The sequence below is a fragment of the Arachis duranensis genome, chromosome 3 (genome assembly GCF_000817695.3).
Source record: "Arachis duranensis cultivar V14167 chromosome 3, aradu.V14167.gnm2.J7QH, whole genome shotgun sequence".
NCBI lineage: Eukaryota > Viridiplantae > Streptophyta > Magnoliopsida > Fabales > Fabaceae > Arachis > Arachis duranensis.
Window position 1 is genome coordinate 32,286,672 of NC_029774.3, and position 17,608 is coordinate 32,304,279.

Consider the following 17,608-nt stretch of genomic DNA (forward strand, 5'->3'; position numbering starts at 1 on the left):
ATTTATTAATGTCTTTCCAAAAGTAATATCAAATTTAAAACTTGGATCTATCTTTATGCACAAGGGAAATTTTCTTTGGTGCCATTATTGTCTCTTAGTATTATATTAACACTTGAACGTATAATTAAATTTTGTCCAAAAGTAGTATTAAATTAATATGTTGTTTTTAAGGATTTTTTTCATTTATAAAATAAAATAAAAAAAATTACTTTCTTCATCACTGTTAACGTTATCGCTACGATGTCAGGAAATCCATTGTTATCCATTCATTACGATGGTGAAATAGTGTATGATGAAGAAGGTTCAATTGTCTTTAGATCGGGCCAGCCGATAATTACGTATATGACACCGGAAGTCAACAGTTTAACGACTTTGAAGAATTTGATATTGCATGCCCTCGGACAGTAGGAATCTAAAAGGGTGAAAAAATTTACTACAGATATCCGACCGAGTTAGATGGCAATTTGTTTTATAAAAGGTATATTATAGTTGTGTTGTCTTTGTTTCTGTTACTAGTATATTTATCAGACCATCGTTGTGAGCGATATTTCTATTTTTTCTTTGAATTAGGTACCGGTTGGGCGACAACGAGGACGTACGGCTTATAAGGTCGTGGCACAACCAATGAACCAATATTCATCTGTTGGAATTATACGTGTTTCTTGTTGACTTTGGTGGTCAAGGATCATCTGTAGATACTATCGTTGATAGTTCGACGAGTGGTGTTGTTAGACGAACTATCAGAAGGACGATGGTGGATCTAAATATGCCACTTGAGGGTAGTTAGAAGGGGTCTAATGTTGAAGTTCATAACATTGACTTAATGGATGACGGTCTTGAAAGTCATGATAGTTCTGCTATTAGAGATCTAATGATGGAGCAGTATAAAGCAACCTCGATGATGGAGACGATGCTGACGAAGAACCACCCGAAATCCCTAATGATAGTGACAAGGAAGAGGAGATGAACTACTACGGTAACATACAGATTTCTCTGACACAGCCTGCCATGTGTCAACCATATGACCAGTCGGATCATTTCACTAGGTTGAATCTCGATGCAATGACTTCAGATTGGTCGTTTACCCAAGGAGGTCCTGAAGAAGACCCAAGCAACGAGTTTGAGGTTGGACAACAATTTGGGAACAAGGAAGAAGTCATGTTGGTAGTTAAGTAGTACAACATCAGGAGGGCTATGGAGTATAAAATAGTAGAGAGTGACCATTGGAGGTACAATGAAAGATGTATCTAGTTCGGATCCGGTTGTAATTGGAGCATACTTATATCATACCGCCGAAGGTAAGAAAGGTGGGAGGTTAGGAGATACACTAGTCCTCATACTTGCTTGCAAACTTCGATGGGGCAAGATCATCATAGGTTGGATTCGAAAGTGTTTGAACAACATATTTTCATGATGGTCAAGGCCGATCCAACAATCAGCATCAGGGTTCTACAAGGAGGTGTTGAGAATCACTTTAGTTACAAGGCATCGTACAGAAAAGTTTGGCTTGCAAAACAGAGAGTCATCGCTAGAATATATGGCGATTAGGAAGAGTCATATAACGAGCTTCCTCGTTGGTTATTCGCTATGCAGATGTACTTGCCAGGTAAGATTTATTTCCAATTTATTTATTCGCTATTAAATAATTCAGCCGTGTACAAAAAGCCGACTAATGTATGTCCATTTAGGTACTTGGGTGAAACTAGTGACACAGCCGTGGCCTGCCTCCACCGACACTGTAATATTTCATCGGGTCTTTTGGATGTTTTCACCGTGTGTTGAGGCCTTCAAGCATTGTAAGCCACTTATCTCTATTGATGGCACCCACTTATATGGTAAATACAGTGGAACTTTGCTGATGGCCAGAGCACAAGACAGCAATGCAAACATTCTGCCCATTGCATTCGCAGTTGTTGAGGGTGAGACAAAGGAGGCGTGGTCGTTCTTTCTTTCGTACTTACGGGAGCATGTTAAACCACAACCAGGAGTGTTAGTGATTTCAGACAGACACAAGTCCATTGATGGAGCACTGAATGCCGAAGGGAGTTTATGGAAACCGCCTTATGTCTTCCAAGCGTTTTGTACAAGACATATTACAGCCAACTTCATGACCCACTTTAGGAACAAAGACTTGAAGAAGGTTCTTATTAATGCAGCGTACTCGAAGTCGCATCATGAGTTCGCTCATTATTATTGCCGTCTGAGGGGCGAAAACGTAGGTATTACATACTGGCTTGAAGAAATGCCACGGTCATAGTGGGCACAGCATCTTGATGAGGGACGTCGATTTGGTCACATGACGACCAATATCTCTGAGTGCATTAATGCTGTTATGAAGGGTTGCCGCAATTTGCCAATCATGGCTCTTGTTAAGTCAATTTATTTTCGTTTGGGTGAACTTTTTGCAAGGAAGGGTTCCGAGGCACTGGCCCAACTTCAGGTCGGTGCTAAATTCTCACAGGCATTGATGAAGGCCATAGAATTCAACTCGAAGCACGTAAACACTATGAATGTTTACCAGTTTGATCGGTCCAGGACAAACTTCACCATTAAAGAGTTAGCGGCAGTTCCGGGATCCAAACAACAGAATTATCAGGTACTGCTTGATGAGGACAAGTGTGATTGTGGGTATTTTCAGGCTCTTCATATTCCTTGTCATCACATGCTTGCAGCTTGCTCTCATGCAAGGCTTGATTGGAAGCGGTTTGTTCACCCTGTGTACCGCATGGAGTCAGTCTTCAATGTTTACAAATCAGAGTTTCGACCAATAGGACACGAGGATGACTAGCCATCGTATGACGGTCCCCAAATTCGTCCCAACCCTCGAATGATGAGAGCGAAGAGAGGTCGGCCCGTGAGTTCCAGGATTCGTAACAACATGGATAACGTTGAGCATAATGAGGAGAAGTGGTGCGGATTGTGTCGCCAAATCGGGCACACGCGGAGGACTTGCACTGCTCTTGGTGATATAGGTGCATCTTCTAGTCGACAGTAGTTGTAGTTGTTTTAAATAAATTAATGTATGCATGAACTATAATGTTATATGTCGTGAACTATAATGTCATAAAGTTATAAGTCATTACAAAAGTTGTCTCCCGCCGTGATATATAACGCAGTGATATATAATATCATACATAACTACTGTTTTCATCATAAGTAATCTACTTATAAAAGTTATATAATAAAGAAATGACATTTTGAACATTAATTTCCTACAACAATCATAAAGAACTAGATGCCACTTACCCTGCCCTCGCCTCCCACCACGTAGGCCAGCATGTCGTCCGTAGGGCCTAGGATCGAGACACCAAGCTATGCCACTGGGTGGTGTTCTGACATCTCGCTGACCATGTCAAGTGGAGGGATCGGGCCAGGCGCTGGAGTACTCATCTGATCCATCATCATCGCATAATTCGTAGTGGAGGATGACCCGCTAGACAGATCAGTATCGATGTGGCGCGGCAAGTATGCAGACTGAGGTGGTGTCGTGTACATCTGTGAGAATGGCTGGGTATCCCGTGGCATCGTCAACATATCTCTAAATCCGCCCTCACCTCCGTGAAGGGCACCCGTCATCCAATCCGGCACCATCAACGTGACATCAATCATGTCCTGGATATCCAATATGGGCTGGTAGTCGGGCTGTGTTTCGAGCTCTAATGCACTGAAAGGTATCTGAAACTGCGTGCCGATGTCAAAATGAATGCTCGCGTCTGGCCGCGACCCCTGATGACTGGTCCCGACCTCCAAATGATGTGACCCAGGCGGCCTCAAAGAAAAGTAGTCACCAGGCACAGGTTCTGACAATGATCCCACCGTCTGGCCTGCATCGTCGGCACGATGAGCTGGTGTGCTGACAGGGTCTCTCTGGCGGGGAACCTCATCGGGATCCTGCCTCCCGCGGCCTCCGTCGTGTCTGCCTCTCCCCTTGCCTCGCCTTCATCCCCTACCTCTCCCTCCTTCGGCAGTTGGCCTGAGCTCCGGCAGGTGACCATCCACTGGCTGATGCAGGTCTAGAGCAAGTGGATGATGTATGGGCAGGTCCTCTGGCACCACCCCAGCAGGCACTAAGTGTTGGTCACCCAGACCGAATAACTTCGTGTGCGCCCACTGCAGGTACCATGTCATATACGGTAGGGACAGACGCAAGTCTATATGATGATATATCGGAAGACGATGGTCGGCCCGAGCATCCTACATCTCATGCCAGCCACCAAGCAGATGCGGGAACCACTCACCGGGACCGAATCTCCCATCTAGCCTGTGCATGTCGTCAATGTTCAGTGGCCTAGTGGGAATGTGCCGCAGGCCATTGAACTGATGTACTACCCGATCCACCTGATGCCACTCGACGATAGCGAAGCACAGCAGTGGACAAACAACTGCTGCCGAGGCATCCGCCTCTGCTATCGCCGGTGGAACAAGTCCAACCAGCTATGAGTTAGCATATGGAGTCCACTTAACCTGTTTACAGAACATAGATGCAGGACGAAATTCAGATATTCATATGCAACAGGTACAACAGTTAACTAAACATTAATTTCTTAAAATTAAACATTAATAACGTACATTCAGCATCTCAATCCCATTTAGTGTACGCCTGTACTGCCTCAGCCTACTCTCGCCTGTGGCATTGTCCGGCCGGTACTGAACCCACCTACACAACCAACAACCATAATATTTTAGCCTTTATTATTATTAAGCAACTTAATAATGAGTTGAATAACTTGGTAAGTGTTTATAATACCTCTCGACCAGAGAAAAGCGACAAGCATCAAACCCATCGGGCCGTACTAATGGAATACGGTGGTAGGCCCAAGAAAGCATTAAGCTGACACATCCTCCCAAGTTGCGCTGACCATGCTCCGTGGCCCGGCACATCTGGCGGTACAGCCATGCCAGCACAGCCGAATCCCACGACAACCGGCCACATGCATCAAGGTCCTCCAGCAGGGGAAGCCACCTGATATGCACCCGAGAGTCAGATGCATCGGGGAAGAGGATACCGCTCCTCTGTATACCTCATCAGCCGCTCCTCTATGGCATCCTGCTCTAGCTCTCTACAAACAGTGTTGTGGAACCAAGTGAGCTTGACAGTCCACTTCGTCTGTGACTGTCTGTCCTCTGGGCCAGAAATAACACCCAGTATCTGCTCACATAACTCCTCAATGGTCCATACCTGGTGGTGCTGCTCCCACCCACCTATGCATCCACTCACAGGATCACCATCAATCCTAAGTCCCAACTGATATGCCACGTCCTGCAGGGTGATAGTCATCTCTCCGCACGGTAAATGAAATGTATAGGACTCAGGCCTCCACCTCTCTATCAACGCCGAGGCAAGCGACCAATCATGCTCGAACTCGACCATGTATGCTACGAACTCAAACCCGACTCGTTTCAGATATGGCCTAATCTGCTCCGGCAGCCGTGTTATTAAGTTCCGTCTGGTGCGCAAGATCCGAGGCACCTACCAAACGAAAAAAATTAATAAAAAAAGGTACCGTGAATAAATACAATAGCAAGTTCACTTTTTCTTCAATACAATAAAATTAAAAAAAAAAGGTTAAAAAATCATACCACTCGATCAAGCCTCCCAGCAATGTGCTCAGCCTGATCCAATCTATACATCTCATGCTCATAACCAATAATTGTTGCTCCATCGAAACACAATCTAGTAAAATAAAATCACATACTAGATTATTAAAAAATAAACTAAATGAAAAATAGCTTATAAAGCTACTAATTTTAAGCTTACTCTATTTAACTGACGTCGTCATGTAAGTAATTAATTTATAACTAACTCAACCCTAAATTTTATTGCTCACGTAATTACCTTCAAATTCACAACGCAATTTTATATCTCTAACTAAATTATCTAATAATATACTTTCCTATATTCTTTAATATGTTGATAGACAGCCACTATACTAAAAAATGGTGACATAAAATAATATACCTAACATAACAACACTAAAAAGTACGTCTAACTAACTAACTAACTAACTAACATGTAAACAATAAATCTGTTATTCTAACTAACAAACGATCTATACCTAACAATTTTATCTAACATGTAAACAGTAAACCAAGTTAACATAAAAAAATAGATTATTATTTACTAACCTGGAACTGAGACAATCGTCTACACTAAACTTCACGGATGTCGAAAAGGCAGAAAAAAATAACAGAAAAAAATTTGGAAGAGAGAATAAAAGAAGAAGTCGACAAACCAAAATGATCCCACCAGTATATATAGTGTGTCAAACTCATCATAGAATTCGCCGGAGGGGGCGGCAAACTTGCTATTAATCCCCAAAAAAAAAATAGTATTTTTGAAAATAAAGCTAGAAATTCTTTTCTGAAAAAATAATTATTTATTTTATTTTATAAATGAAAAAAATCCTGTTTTTTTTTAATGTTTTAGCCAAATAAAATATAATCCTTCAAAATTAAATTCTCTCTCCAGTCTTCATCATATTTATTAATGACTTATTTAATTTTTCCGATTAACTTTTTTCTCCACCTTCTAAAAGTTAAATATTCCTAATAATAATTGAAGTAAATAAAATTAGCCAAAAATAAAAGAAGAGACAATACATGCAAGTTTGATATTTTTCCTTCAGCTCAAGTGTTTACAAAATCTATTTCAATCTTTAGGAGTCAAATTCTAAATCTTCCATTAACTGCGCCTTTATCCACTCTCCATCAAAACAATTTTGAAGATGCATTTTTCCTGAAATTCATTACCAACATTAAACATCAAATTACCTTTTCACTACACATGGTAAGGTTTCCTCGGAGTCAGTGCTCGATTTTCCAATTTCCATTGATTGCAGTTAGGGGTGTAAGTTACCGAACCGAATCAAATTTTACCGTAAAATCGAACCGAAATTTACAACAACCGAAAGAAAAACTGAAAAAACCGGTTTTTTTATTTTTTTTTGAATTAAACCGATCGATTCGGTTCAGCTTTCGGTTGGCTCAGTAAAAATCGAACCGAACCAAACCAAACCGAAATATTGGTTCAGAAACCTTATTTTTACACATTTACCCTTTAACCTAATATGCAATCCTCTAACCCCCAATCCCTACTCACTCAGCGCAGCCACAACACAAGTCACACCCTCACAAGTCACAACCTCCATCTTTCTCTTCTATGCCTGATTGCCTGAGACGCTGAGAGAATGAGAGCTTGAGAGAGCTAGAGAGCCAAAGAGCTGAGAGCGCCGTCGTCGAGTCGCCGTGAAGGACGTCGTCGATCTCCATCACGGGCGTTGAAGAGAGCTGTCTTCACGCCATCGTCTTGCCGTCGTCGATCTCGGTCTGAGCCGTTCTTCCGTCCAGTAGTCCTCATCGCCGTCCAGCAGTAAGCAGTCCTCGTCGCCGAGCCTTCTTCTGCAACTCACAATGTCGTCTTCTGAGGTTAGTAACTCAATTTTTTCACAATTTGTTGCAAGTTATTACTTATTAGATGTTCTTGTTGGTGGGTTGATTGAAAGTTTGTTGCTGTTGCTGTTCGTTGAATTGAAAATAAAAAATAAAAAATTAAATAAAGTTTGTTGGTGGGCTGATTGAAAGTTTGTTGCTGTTGCTGTTCAGTGTTCACAATGTTCTTGTTCATTGATTTTTTCACAATTTATTTTGAATATTAACTCATAACTAAAATAAAAAAATTTGGTGCTTACAGAGATATTTTACCTACTTTAGTCACTGTCTGGCCACTTGAATCCTAATTGAATTTTCTCGTTGATTAATCTTTTTTGTCTCCCTGATCTTTGGTTTTTTTTCAAAATTTATTGCAAGTTATTAGATATTTACCTTTTTCTGTCTATGAAGCTGAGGGATTTGGATACCTTTTTCTGTTTAAGTATCTTCATAATTTAATTTTTGGTGTTCTTTTTTCTTTAAGTTATGGATTTGGGATATTGTAATTAGCCACAAAATTTTAAATATTATCATGTCCTTATATCTGCATTATGTCATGCAGTATCCCATACTTAATAAATCAAGTTTAGGGATAAAAATGAACGTGAATAGTAGTACTCTTTAGTCTTTTCTAGACCAAAAGACCAATAATTACTTTGATGCAGGTTTGATAACACTAACACAGAAAGATTAAATAAAGAGTACTTAATTTAAAAAATAAAGAGTACATGGCACATGGGTTTACTGTTTCTTTACATGGCACATGGGTTTATTGTTTCTTTCACAATGAAGATTACTGCAGTACTTAATTTAGAACCATGGTTCTTTCACAATGAAGCTTAGAAATAGGTACATGGCACATGGGTTTACTGTTTCTTCATGCAATAATTTAGGCTGCATAAGTGCATATACATGGCTGCATAAGTGCATATATATGGCTGCATATAATTAATATGTTTCACAAGTTTGAATGCTACAATTAATAATTTTTGGTGCTGTTGATGAGTTAAAATGCTAATTTTTCATTGTTATGTTTATATACATGCAGCCAACAAGCAATGAACAGCCCAATGACAACTGATTTTGAGGAGTTTATTGAAGAGTTTGAGAAACTTGAATTAGGTATGCAAAAAAGAAATTTGTAGTTCCTTTTATGCTTTATGTTTATAATTTATAATCTATATTATGTTTATAATATATATTAATTTTTTTTGTTTTATTTTTGTAGAAATTGCACCAACCGGAGAAGATGATGAGTCTGGTGTGGATTCAGGTTAAGCATGGTGGCTCTTTGGTTTTTATTTGTTACAAAGTGATTGTTTCAGTTTAAAGTGTGTTTATTTTTGTTGTTTTGCTAGACATTTTTAGTTGTCTTTGTTTTATGTTTAATTAAGTTGAATTTGTATTGAATTTGGATGTGATATACTCTTGTTATTCTAATTTATTGAAGATTTTAAACTTTATTTTATGATAATTTTAATTCTGATCAATAGGTGTAAAAAACCGAAAAAACCGACCGAACCAAACCGCTGTTAGTTCGGTTCGGTTCGGTTCGGTTGATCAACCAGCAGCCAACTGAATGGTTGGTATTATTATAGGATCGATCAGGTCGGTTCGGTTAGTTTTCGGTCCAAAACTGAACCAAACCGAACCGATTACACCCCTAATTGCCGTCTCTGCTTGAGATGAAAAACTTCAACCTATGTAGCAAATAAATACATGTAACATTGTCTAGTTGATAACTTGATACCTTTGTGTAGTAGTATCGTCATGCTCATCCACTAGAGAAAATCGAATCGGACCGGCCGATTTAACCGAATTAAGTAGTTGTTAGAGTAGTTCGATTGATCTCACAAGTTATCTAACAAATAATTAATCAAAAAATTAGTCGAACCGATGGTTAATTAGTAAATTGTTAAAATTAGCCCATTTTTAAAGGTTTTTACTTTTCAGTTCGGTGTTACCCCTCCCAAATAGTGTCATTTTACCCGAAAAAAAAATAAAACACCTTAAATTCATGGTTCTAAAAATCGGACTGGATTGGCCGATTGAACCGATTTAACCGAAAACCAATGATAAAAGCGGTCTGATCCGCTGGTTATAATTGCTGGAAAAAAACTGCTTGAGAACCGCCGAATCGGCCGGTTGAACTGATCGGTAATCGGCCGGTTCGGATAAAACGACGCCGTTTTGTTTATTTGAAAAAAAATTGAAATGCAGGACCATTCGTGAACCAAACCAAACCTTCCCCACTCTTCCTTCAGTTCGTGCAGAGAGTGAGACCTCTGAAGCAAAGCAAAAATGCAAAATCCTAGCCCCTCATTGCCGCCGCCGTCCCAAGCTCCTCATTGCCGCCACCGTCCTCAGGTCCTCAGCGCCGTCGATTTTTCCTCTTCCCCGTTTTGGAGAACCCAGATGGCTCGGCACGTCGTCTTCATCTTCGTCGGCTTCTCTGTTCGTGGCTTGGAGTAGCTCACCATCGGGTCGCCGCTTGCCGTCGTCTCGCCTATCGCCTCGTGTCGCCAGTTGCCATCCATCGAAGGTTAGTGGCCTCCGCCTCTTCTTTTGAAGTTCTGAAATCGTTGTTCAATCATGGTGGTTCCATTTTTCTTGTAATCTTCTGGAATTGCCTATTGCTGATGGATTTGTCTTGTATTTGCTGGTTGGTGATGGCTGTAAATTTTTTTTCAAATTTACGGATGGTTGGCTCTGTTAGTCTGATTTAGTGTTTTACTGTTTTGTAATTACTGAATTTAGTCTAAAATTTCTGTTAAAAACTTTAATAAGAGCATTAACTTGTTTTACTGTCATCACATTCAAGAACTCTAATAAGAGCATTAAGTTCATCAATTTGTTACTTTGTGCTTTCCATCTCACTACAAGAGTTGACTGTGAGGAAACAACGAATTCTAAGATGACTACTTTGTTGACCATCTCATCAACCTTCTCTGCCATTTCTGTCACAGTGAGAGTTGTATGAGAGCCAGCCTTAAAGTGTTCTTTAATCTTCTCCTGTAGTAACTGCACCTCCTGTTGATGCTGACTTATTTTATCAACATCTTCCAATTCTTTTGTTTCAAATTTAATGATTTAGTTTAAAATTTTTGTCCAAATTTACTGATGGCTCTGTTTTGTAATTACTAGTTGCTGATGGATTTTAATTTTTTTTGTTCAAATTTACTGATGACTTTGTTTTGTAATTGCTGGTTTTGTTGGGTGAAGATTTAGTATTTTGGAATGTTTTGTAATGTGCTAATGTTTGTAATTGCTGGCTTTGTTTGTAATTGTTGGGTGAAGGTTTAGTGTTTTGTGATTATTGGTTAATGTTTTGGTTTGTTTGTTGCAGAATGCTGTAGGCGGAATTTAGATATGGTCTTGTTGATGATCTTTTGATTTCTCATTGTGCTGCGGCTGTTTTTAATTTCTTATCTATTTTACAAAATTACAATAAGTTCTTACGAATTTTGATGATTGATAAATTATGATGTTGGAATTTAATATTTAGATATGTTTTTTTACTATTTAACTTTTGAATTTGTATTTTGATAAGATCATATGAATTTGGTTGATGATATTTTATGTAGTGTTTTAAATTTTGAACATATTTTAAAAATTATCTTACACTATAATTATATTTTAGGATATTTATTTATAATTTATTTATTATTCTATTTTAAAATAGTTTTTTTAATTGAATTGGTTGGACCAATAATAAACTAATAAATCGGTCTCAGAACCTTTTAAATCAATCCCTAAAACGCAGCCTCATCCCACCCTATCTTCTCTCTGAAAAGTGAAAATTGGAAATTGAAACAACAAAGAACTAAAGAACTCTAAACCCCGCAGCCCCAACGCCTCCGGAACCCACCCACGCCCCCTTTCTCTCTCAGTGCGAAAAATCTAACCCTAACGAACCCAGCCACCATCCCATCGCCGAACTCTTCTCCTACGGTAGAGGTTGCTGTCGCCGCCGGCGGGGACAGACCGTGGGTTGAATCTGCTCGTTTCTCCTTGCTCCTCTTCTCCTCGACGTCGCACGAAGGCATGCTTGGAGCTGTTGGCGTCGCCGCCGCGAAGGGCTGCTCCGTCGTCGCCTCTGCTCGCCTCGCCGTTCTCCACCGCGAGTGACGTCTGCTTGCTACTTCGGTTCTGCTTGCTTCTTGGAGTGACGTCGTTGTTCTGCTCGCCTCTTTGCTACGGTTCTGCTTGCTTCACTCTGTTCTTTACCAGTTTTTTCCCTTTTTTTTATGATTTTATTTATTTTATTTCTAAAATTATAGGTTAAACTAAAATAATTTTGTAATCTGATTTTGTGATATTGTTCATTTGATTGCTGATAAAATAAAAATTAATAATCAGATTCGTGATGTTTATGTTGGTTGTTAATATAATAGTAAATTAGTAACAGTAATAATGGAGTTGAAGCGAAACAAGATGGGTTTAAGATGTTTAACAATATGAAAGTGTTGAATTTTTCTGAGGGATTTTTCCGAGAGATTTGATACTAATTGAATTTTTTATTATATTCTGAGTTGCTATTTTCTGCCAATGTTATTGCTGATGAGTTAATAATATTGAACTACTGATTTTGTTAATTTTTTATTATTCTGAGTTGCTATTTTCTGCCATAATGTTGTTGCTGGTTTTCTGATTTTCTGATTGTGAGTTGATTTTATTGTTGGAACAATTTTTGTTGACTCTATATTAAAGATCTTGAAGCACTTAATGATGATTATGATTTTTTATGATTAGTGTCTTTCTTTAGTTGAAAACTTGTGTCAATCTTGTTTCTTTTGGTAGTAGAACATTGTGAAAACTCAAGTGCTAACAACTTCACGTGAAGTTGATAGCTGAGAACGGTTAAATGATTTGACTAAATTTTTATCTATCGACTCCTAGTTATCAACTTTACGTGAAGTTAACTGCACATGAGTTTCCACCTAAATTATGGACAATTTATTATGTGAAATTGTGAAATCTTGAATTTTATTAGATTAAAAATGATTGAATTTAAATATTTAATTAAACCGGTTGAACTTCGGTTGAACCCTGGTCAAACCATTGAACCAGTGTACCAGTCGCCCCGGTCCGGTTCTCACAACCTTGCTAGAGACATTGCCGAATGGCTTTTTCCGTTTCAGTGTGCTTCTCCCCTAATGCACTAGCTCGCCCAAACACACACAACAACAGACCCACCCGCACCACCACCAAGAAGCCCCACCAATCCAACCCTAAATTCAACAACAACAAAACCGCCACCACTTACTCCATCCCTCCCGAACCGGTTCTACTCACTGGTGGCGAAGCCACCACCTATGCTCGCCTTCCCCCCAAGGACGACTACTCCGACCCCTCCTCCTGCACCTCCCATGAACTCAAGCTCGCTGAATCAACCCCTGTAAACTTCAACAAGCAACATCAAGAAGAAGAAGATTTCAGTGACAATTTTGAAGGAAATTACGAAACACTAGCAGTTTTCGAGGGAAAGGGCACTGCTGAATTGGAAGGCGGGGATGAAGTCGAAGACAATGACTTATTTGATGAAGACGATGTGTTATTTGACGAAGACGATGAGTTTTTGAGCTTCGAAGAAGAGCCAGTGAAGGAGAAAGGAGTGCCTGCGGTGATGCGGTGCTTCGATCGGGCCAAGATCTATGTGAAGGCGGGCGATGGAGGGAACGGCGTAGTGGCGTTCCGCCGCGAGAAGTACGTACCTCTTGGCGGATGATGAGCGGTGCGAAGGGAGAGGACGCGGTGGTGAAGGTGGCGCCGGGAACAGTGGTAAGGGAGGCAGGGAAGGAGGAGGTGCTGCTTGAGATGGTGAGACCTGGGCAGAGGGCTCTGCTGCTACCCGGTGGAAGAGGTGGCAGAGGGAATGCTTCATTCAAGTCTGGGAATAATAAGGTTCCCAAGATTGCTGAAAATGGCGAAGAGGGCCCAGAAATGTAAGTTTATGTTAATACTAATTGTTTCATATCTACAGAATGTGAGTTATTTTATATAATCCATTCTTTTAGGCTGTAATAGTGTGTATTATTGTTGTTGTGTGTGAGATCGAAAATATTTCGATCAATACATGTTTGAATGCAAGTGATCGAATTTTATAGTTTGTTATAAACTGGCCTATTATATATTGTTTTGAACTCGAGATAAATTATTCTACCACCCACTTCGCATTCAAAACAGTTTAGAAATCACAATTGTCTTTCCTTTTTTGAAGAGAACCCGAAGTAGACTACACTAATAGTTTCTTAACAATGCCTTGGTTGATAGCTTAGATAGACAAACAAAGAGTGTTCTTTCCCCTTCTCTACAAATGGCAATGGCAAGTTTGCTTTGTGTACTTAGCATTTGCTTGCTTTTGCTTCTGCTTCTACTGAAGCATGTTTGATTTGATGACTGATAGTTATATTCATTTCAGCGATGCAATGTGGTTTGTGTTTAACAAAAAGTAAACTTGTCATTGCCATTTGTGCATTACATGTATCAATATCATGTATCACTACAACATGAAAGAGCATTGTCATTTATTCTTTTCTAGATTTTTTGTTCAGTGATTGGTGATGCACCGATGCCCATGAATCTCAAGATTTATTTTTCTTTGACCATAAAAGCTGCCAAAACGCAGGCCTTCCTTATCCAAACATGCATGGAACAGATGTTTGGTCATGTTCAATACTTATATAAAATATGGATATTTTTATTTGAAAGGAAAAACTTTTCTACTTGATTGAGCTTGTGACCTTTCTTTAGCGCCTGTGGCTTACATGACTCTATAGATTACTGACTTTTGTTAATTGTTTCTTTGATCAGGTGGTTGGAGTTAGAGCTCAAGCTTGTTGCAGATGTTGGTATTGTAGGTGCTCCAAATGCTGGGAAAAGTACACTTTTGAGTGTAGTTAGTGCTGCAAAGCCAGAGGTTGCAAATTATCCCTTTACAACACTACTACCCAATCTGGGTGTTGTATCCTTTGACTATGATTCAACAATGGTAGTAGCAGACCTTCCAGGTCTACTTGAAGGAGCACACCAAGGTTTTGGTTTAGGTCATGAGTTTCTTCGACACACTGAAAGGTGTTCCGCCTTCTCTGCTTTATATTGCTAGATATATATTACCATAAGAAGGGGAACTATGGAGCAACGATTTAATTGTCTTCATATTACCTTAGTGACCTTATGTTATGGGTTCAAGCCGTGGAATCAACACTTTGATACTTGCATCATGTTAGCCTGCGTACATTAATCTTTTTAGGTGCGACCCTTCCCAAACTGCATAATGCGCAATGCTTTGCTCTGGGCTGTCCTTTTATACATAGCTTACATTGAGAAGTCTTTATCGTGGTGGAGTTGTGTTCACATTAGATTTACCACTTACCACACCCATGATGTAAGGCCAGAAAACACCAGCCAGTTTCTGGAAAATTAGACTCATAATCATCTGTATTATAACCACTGAACGTTCCTTTTTTTTTTTACCTAAAGCATGTCTGTTTTGTTTCTCTCTAAATATATCATTTGATTTTGAACCCAATCTATTCTGAATCTCTGTAATATCTGTGTTGATTTTAAATTTTGCAATTGAACCAAAGAGTGATCAATGAACTATCTATTTCTATTGATTTAAACATCGACCACCTATGTAGAATATGTTCATATTTTTCCCTGTATGAACCTTCCCTTCTTGATGCATGGTATCATGAAGTCAAATTATACTTCCCCCCCTTTCAGATACACGTGGTAGATGGGTCATCGCCACAACCAGATCTTGAGTTTGATGCAGTTCGTCTAGAGCTGAAGCTGTTTAATCCTGAACTCGCTGAGAAGCCTTTTATAGTTGCTTATAACAAAATGGACCTCCCAGAGGGATATAAACACTGGGAGTCCTTCAAAGGAAAGCTACTATCTCGTGGGATCACACCCTTTTGTATGAGTGCTGTCAATAGGGAAGGTACTCATGAAGTTATCTGTGCCGCTTATGAGCTTTTGCGTAAAAGCAAAGAAGACATGGAAGACTATGAAGGTTATTACTCCCTCTAAGCTTTACCTTAGTTATATTGACTCTGAAATATTTTTTTTTTAAATTTTTTCTCTAGTTGAACAAATTTGATCTGTTTCAGATGGAGAAGATATGACAAACTTGAACCATGTTGCTGACGCAGTACAGAAGCAGCGTAGCGCATCCATTGGTGATTTTGAAATTTTTCACGACAGCAAGTCAAATATTTGGCATGTAGTTGGAGCTGGATTACAACGTTTTATCCAAATGACAAATTGGCGGTAGGTTGAAGAATGAAAATGTGACAAACTTAAAAATTAAGAAAAAATCATAATATTATTTCTTTCTTATTACCAATGTTGTACATTTACTTTTTAGTTGTTTGCAAATTCATATGAGTTGTTATTTGATGGTTGTGTTGGGGTGAAAAAATGTGCATCATATTTGGTACCACTATGCTTGAAGTAGCTCCTATTAATTCCTAGTCTAATGGAAACTTTTGCATCTTTAATAGATACCATGATTCAGAGAGAAGATTCCAGCATGTTCTTGAAGCTTGTGGTGTGTATAAGTCTCTTATGAAACTCGGTGTAAAAGAAGGTGACACAGTGGTTGTTGGAAAGGTGTGTCATCTGTCTCTGTTCATTGAAATTCTTGCTCACACATAGAATAACATGCTAGTATATGGTCTTACTGAATGGAGTTATCATTAACTGCTTCCAATTCACTTGGAATGATTTGTTGTTAAGAATGGAGGACTATTGTCATGACCTAATGAACAACCTGGAAGCATCATCTGCAGCTGCTGAAACAAGAAAGTAGTCATGCTTGAAGCTCTTCTGTAACATCTTTATCTTTCTTCTGCATATCAATGACCATTTTTTTGCTACTTGTCAGATGGAGATGATATGGCATGATTCCTCAAACACATCTAGTACATCAAGAATGAAGAAAGTATCCACAGATTCAGTTAAGTGGCCTGAATGGAAGTAGTGGCACTCTATTTTCTTGCTTTTATGATGTGTGCTGCATCTGTGCCTTAGGTAAGGAGATTTCTCATAATGATTATGTTCCTTGCTATTTTCATTTACTCCTCAGTAACCTTGTTGAATACCCTAGTTTCCTCTGTTATGAAATGGATAATATTCTTCTAGAACATTCATACATAAACATGATGGCACCTATAACATTCAAAGCCAGAGGGTAACGACCTTTATATTATTCTCTATGCTTCTATATTCATACCATTGCCATTTTGTTCAAATTTATCCTATTATTTGGACATTGGCATCAGCTCTTTGTTGTAATGGTAAACTATATTTACGTCCCCAGGGGTTAGATGATATCACAAATTACACCTCTTGATTTGTCATGCTTTACATACATTGACCTCTCTTCTATGTTGGTAAATGTCATCTTTAAAAGAGGAAGAGAAAGGGGGGGGGTGTTAATGTCACATTTTTACAAGGTATTGAGCGTCTGAGTTGGTGAGTATCATGTTTATACTTTATAAAGGATGTTCGTGTCACATTTTATAAAATATAAGGTACCCAGTGTTAGATATCCTAAATTTTATAAAAGATCCATATATACTTTTACGAACTGAAGGATGTTATCTGTAATATCTTTTTATCTCCACGGCGATCAGTATAACTTCTAGTTTCAAACATGTTTTCTTAGCTTTTGTGAAGTTGGGATGACCTTGAAATTAATGTGAATTTATGTTCAATTTCTGTAGGAGTTTATTGTCACGGTAAATTTTAGAAAGTTAGATTTAACAGTGTTTGTATAATTTTCTAGAGTGTTTGAGAATGTTCTAGATAGTTCTGGAATGTTCTAGAATGTCCTAAAAGGTTCTGAAATATCCTATAGAAGGTTTTAGAAGATTTTGGAAGGTTATAGAGTAATCTAAAAGAGTGTGAATGTATATAGAAGTATGAATAGTAGTGTGGAATAATCTAAAAATATTTAGAGAAATATGGTAGGATAGATATTTATAGTGAATGTTCTAGATAATTAATTTAGACCGTTGATTAGATTTAATTCTAACTATCTATTGAGGAGGTGGATGGCTATAAATAGGGGTGAGAGTTAGAGTTTGGGAGTGTGAGCCATTTGTAACAAACACTTGAATAATAAAGTGTTTTTTCTACCAAAGTTTCATTTCTCTTGTGTTCTTAGCTT

General features: G+C 38.8%; 2 protein-coding genes across 2 annotated transcripts; both read left to right on the forward strand.

Moving 5' to 3' along the window:
* Positions 1-1,234: 1,234 nt before the first annotated feature.
* LOC107478626 (uncharacterized) lies at positions 1,235-2,788 on the forward strand. The gene is made up of 4 exons (XM_016098762.1): positions 1,235-1,314; positions 1,423-1,606; positions 1,652-2,140; positions 2,258-2,788. The coding sequence occupies exons 1-4, from the start codon at positions 1,235-1,237 to the stop codon at positions 2,786-2,788; spliced, it is 1,284 nt and encodes a 427-aa protein (XP_015954248.1).
* Positions 2,789-11,186: 8,398 nt separating this feature from the next.
* On the forward strand, positions 11,187-16,688 carry LOC107478556 (GTP-binding protein OBGC, chloroplastic-like). The gene is given in 8 exon segments (XM_016098690.3): positions 11,187-11,627; positions 12,499-13,151; positions 13,154-13,373; positions 14,242-14,514; positions 15,156-15,448; positions 15,546-15,705; positions 15,939-16,047; positions 16,322-16,688. Coding segments are annotated over 7 exon segments (1,752 nt in total). The 5' UTR covers positions 11,187-11,627; positions 12,499-12,550; the 3' UTR covers positions 16,418-16,688.
* The last annotated feature ends 920 nt before the right edge of the window (positions 16,689-17,608 follow it).

Excerpts from the sequence above, each read along its gene's own strand:
- LOC107478626 (XM_016098762.1), top strand. The coding sequence starts at position 1,235 with ATGAAAGATGTATCTAGTTCGGATCCGGTTGTAATTGGAGCATACTTA. Across the intron at positions 1,315-1,422 it reads GAAGGTAAGAAAGGTGGGAG|GCCGATCCAACAATCAGCAT; the intron begins GTTAGGAGATAC and ends ATGATGGTCAAG. Across the intron at positions 2,141-2,257 it reads GGAACAAAGACTTGAAGAAG|TGGGCACAGCATCTTGATGA; the intron begins GTTCTTATTAAT and ends CCACGGTCATAG.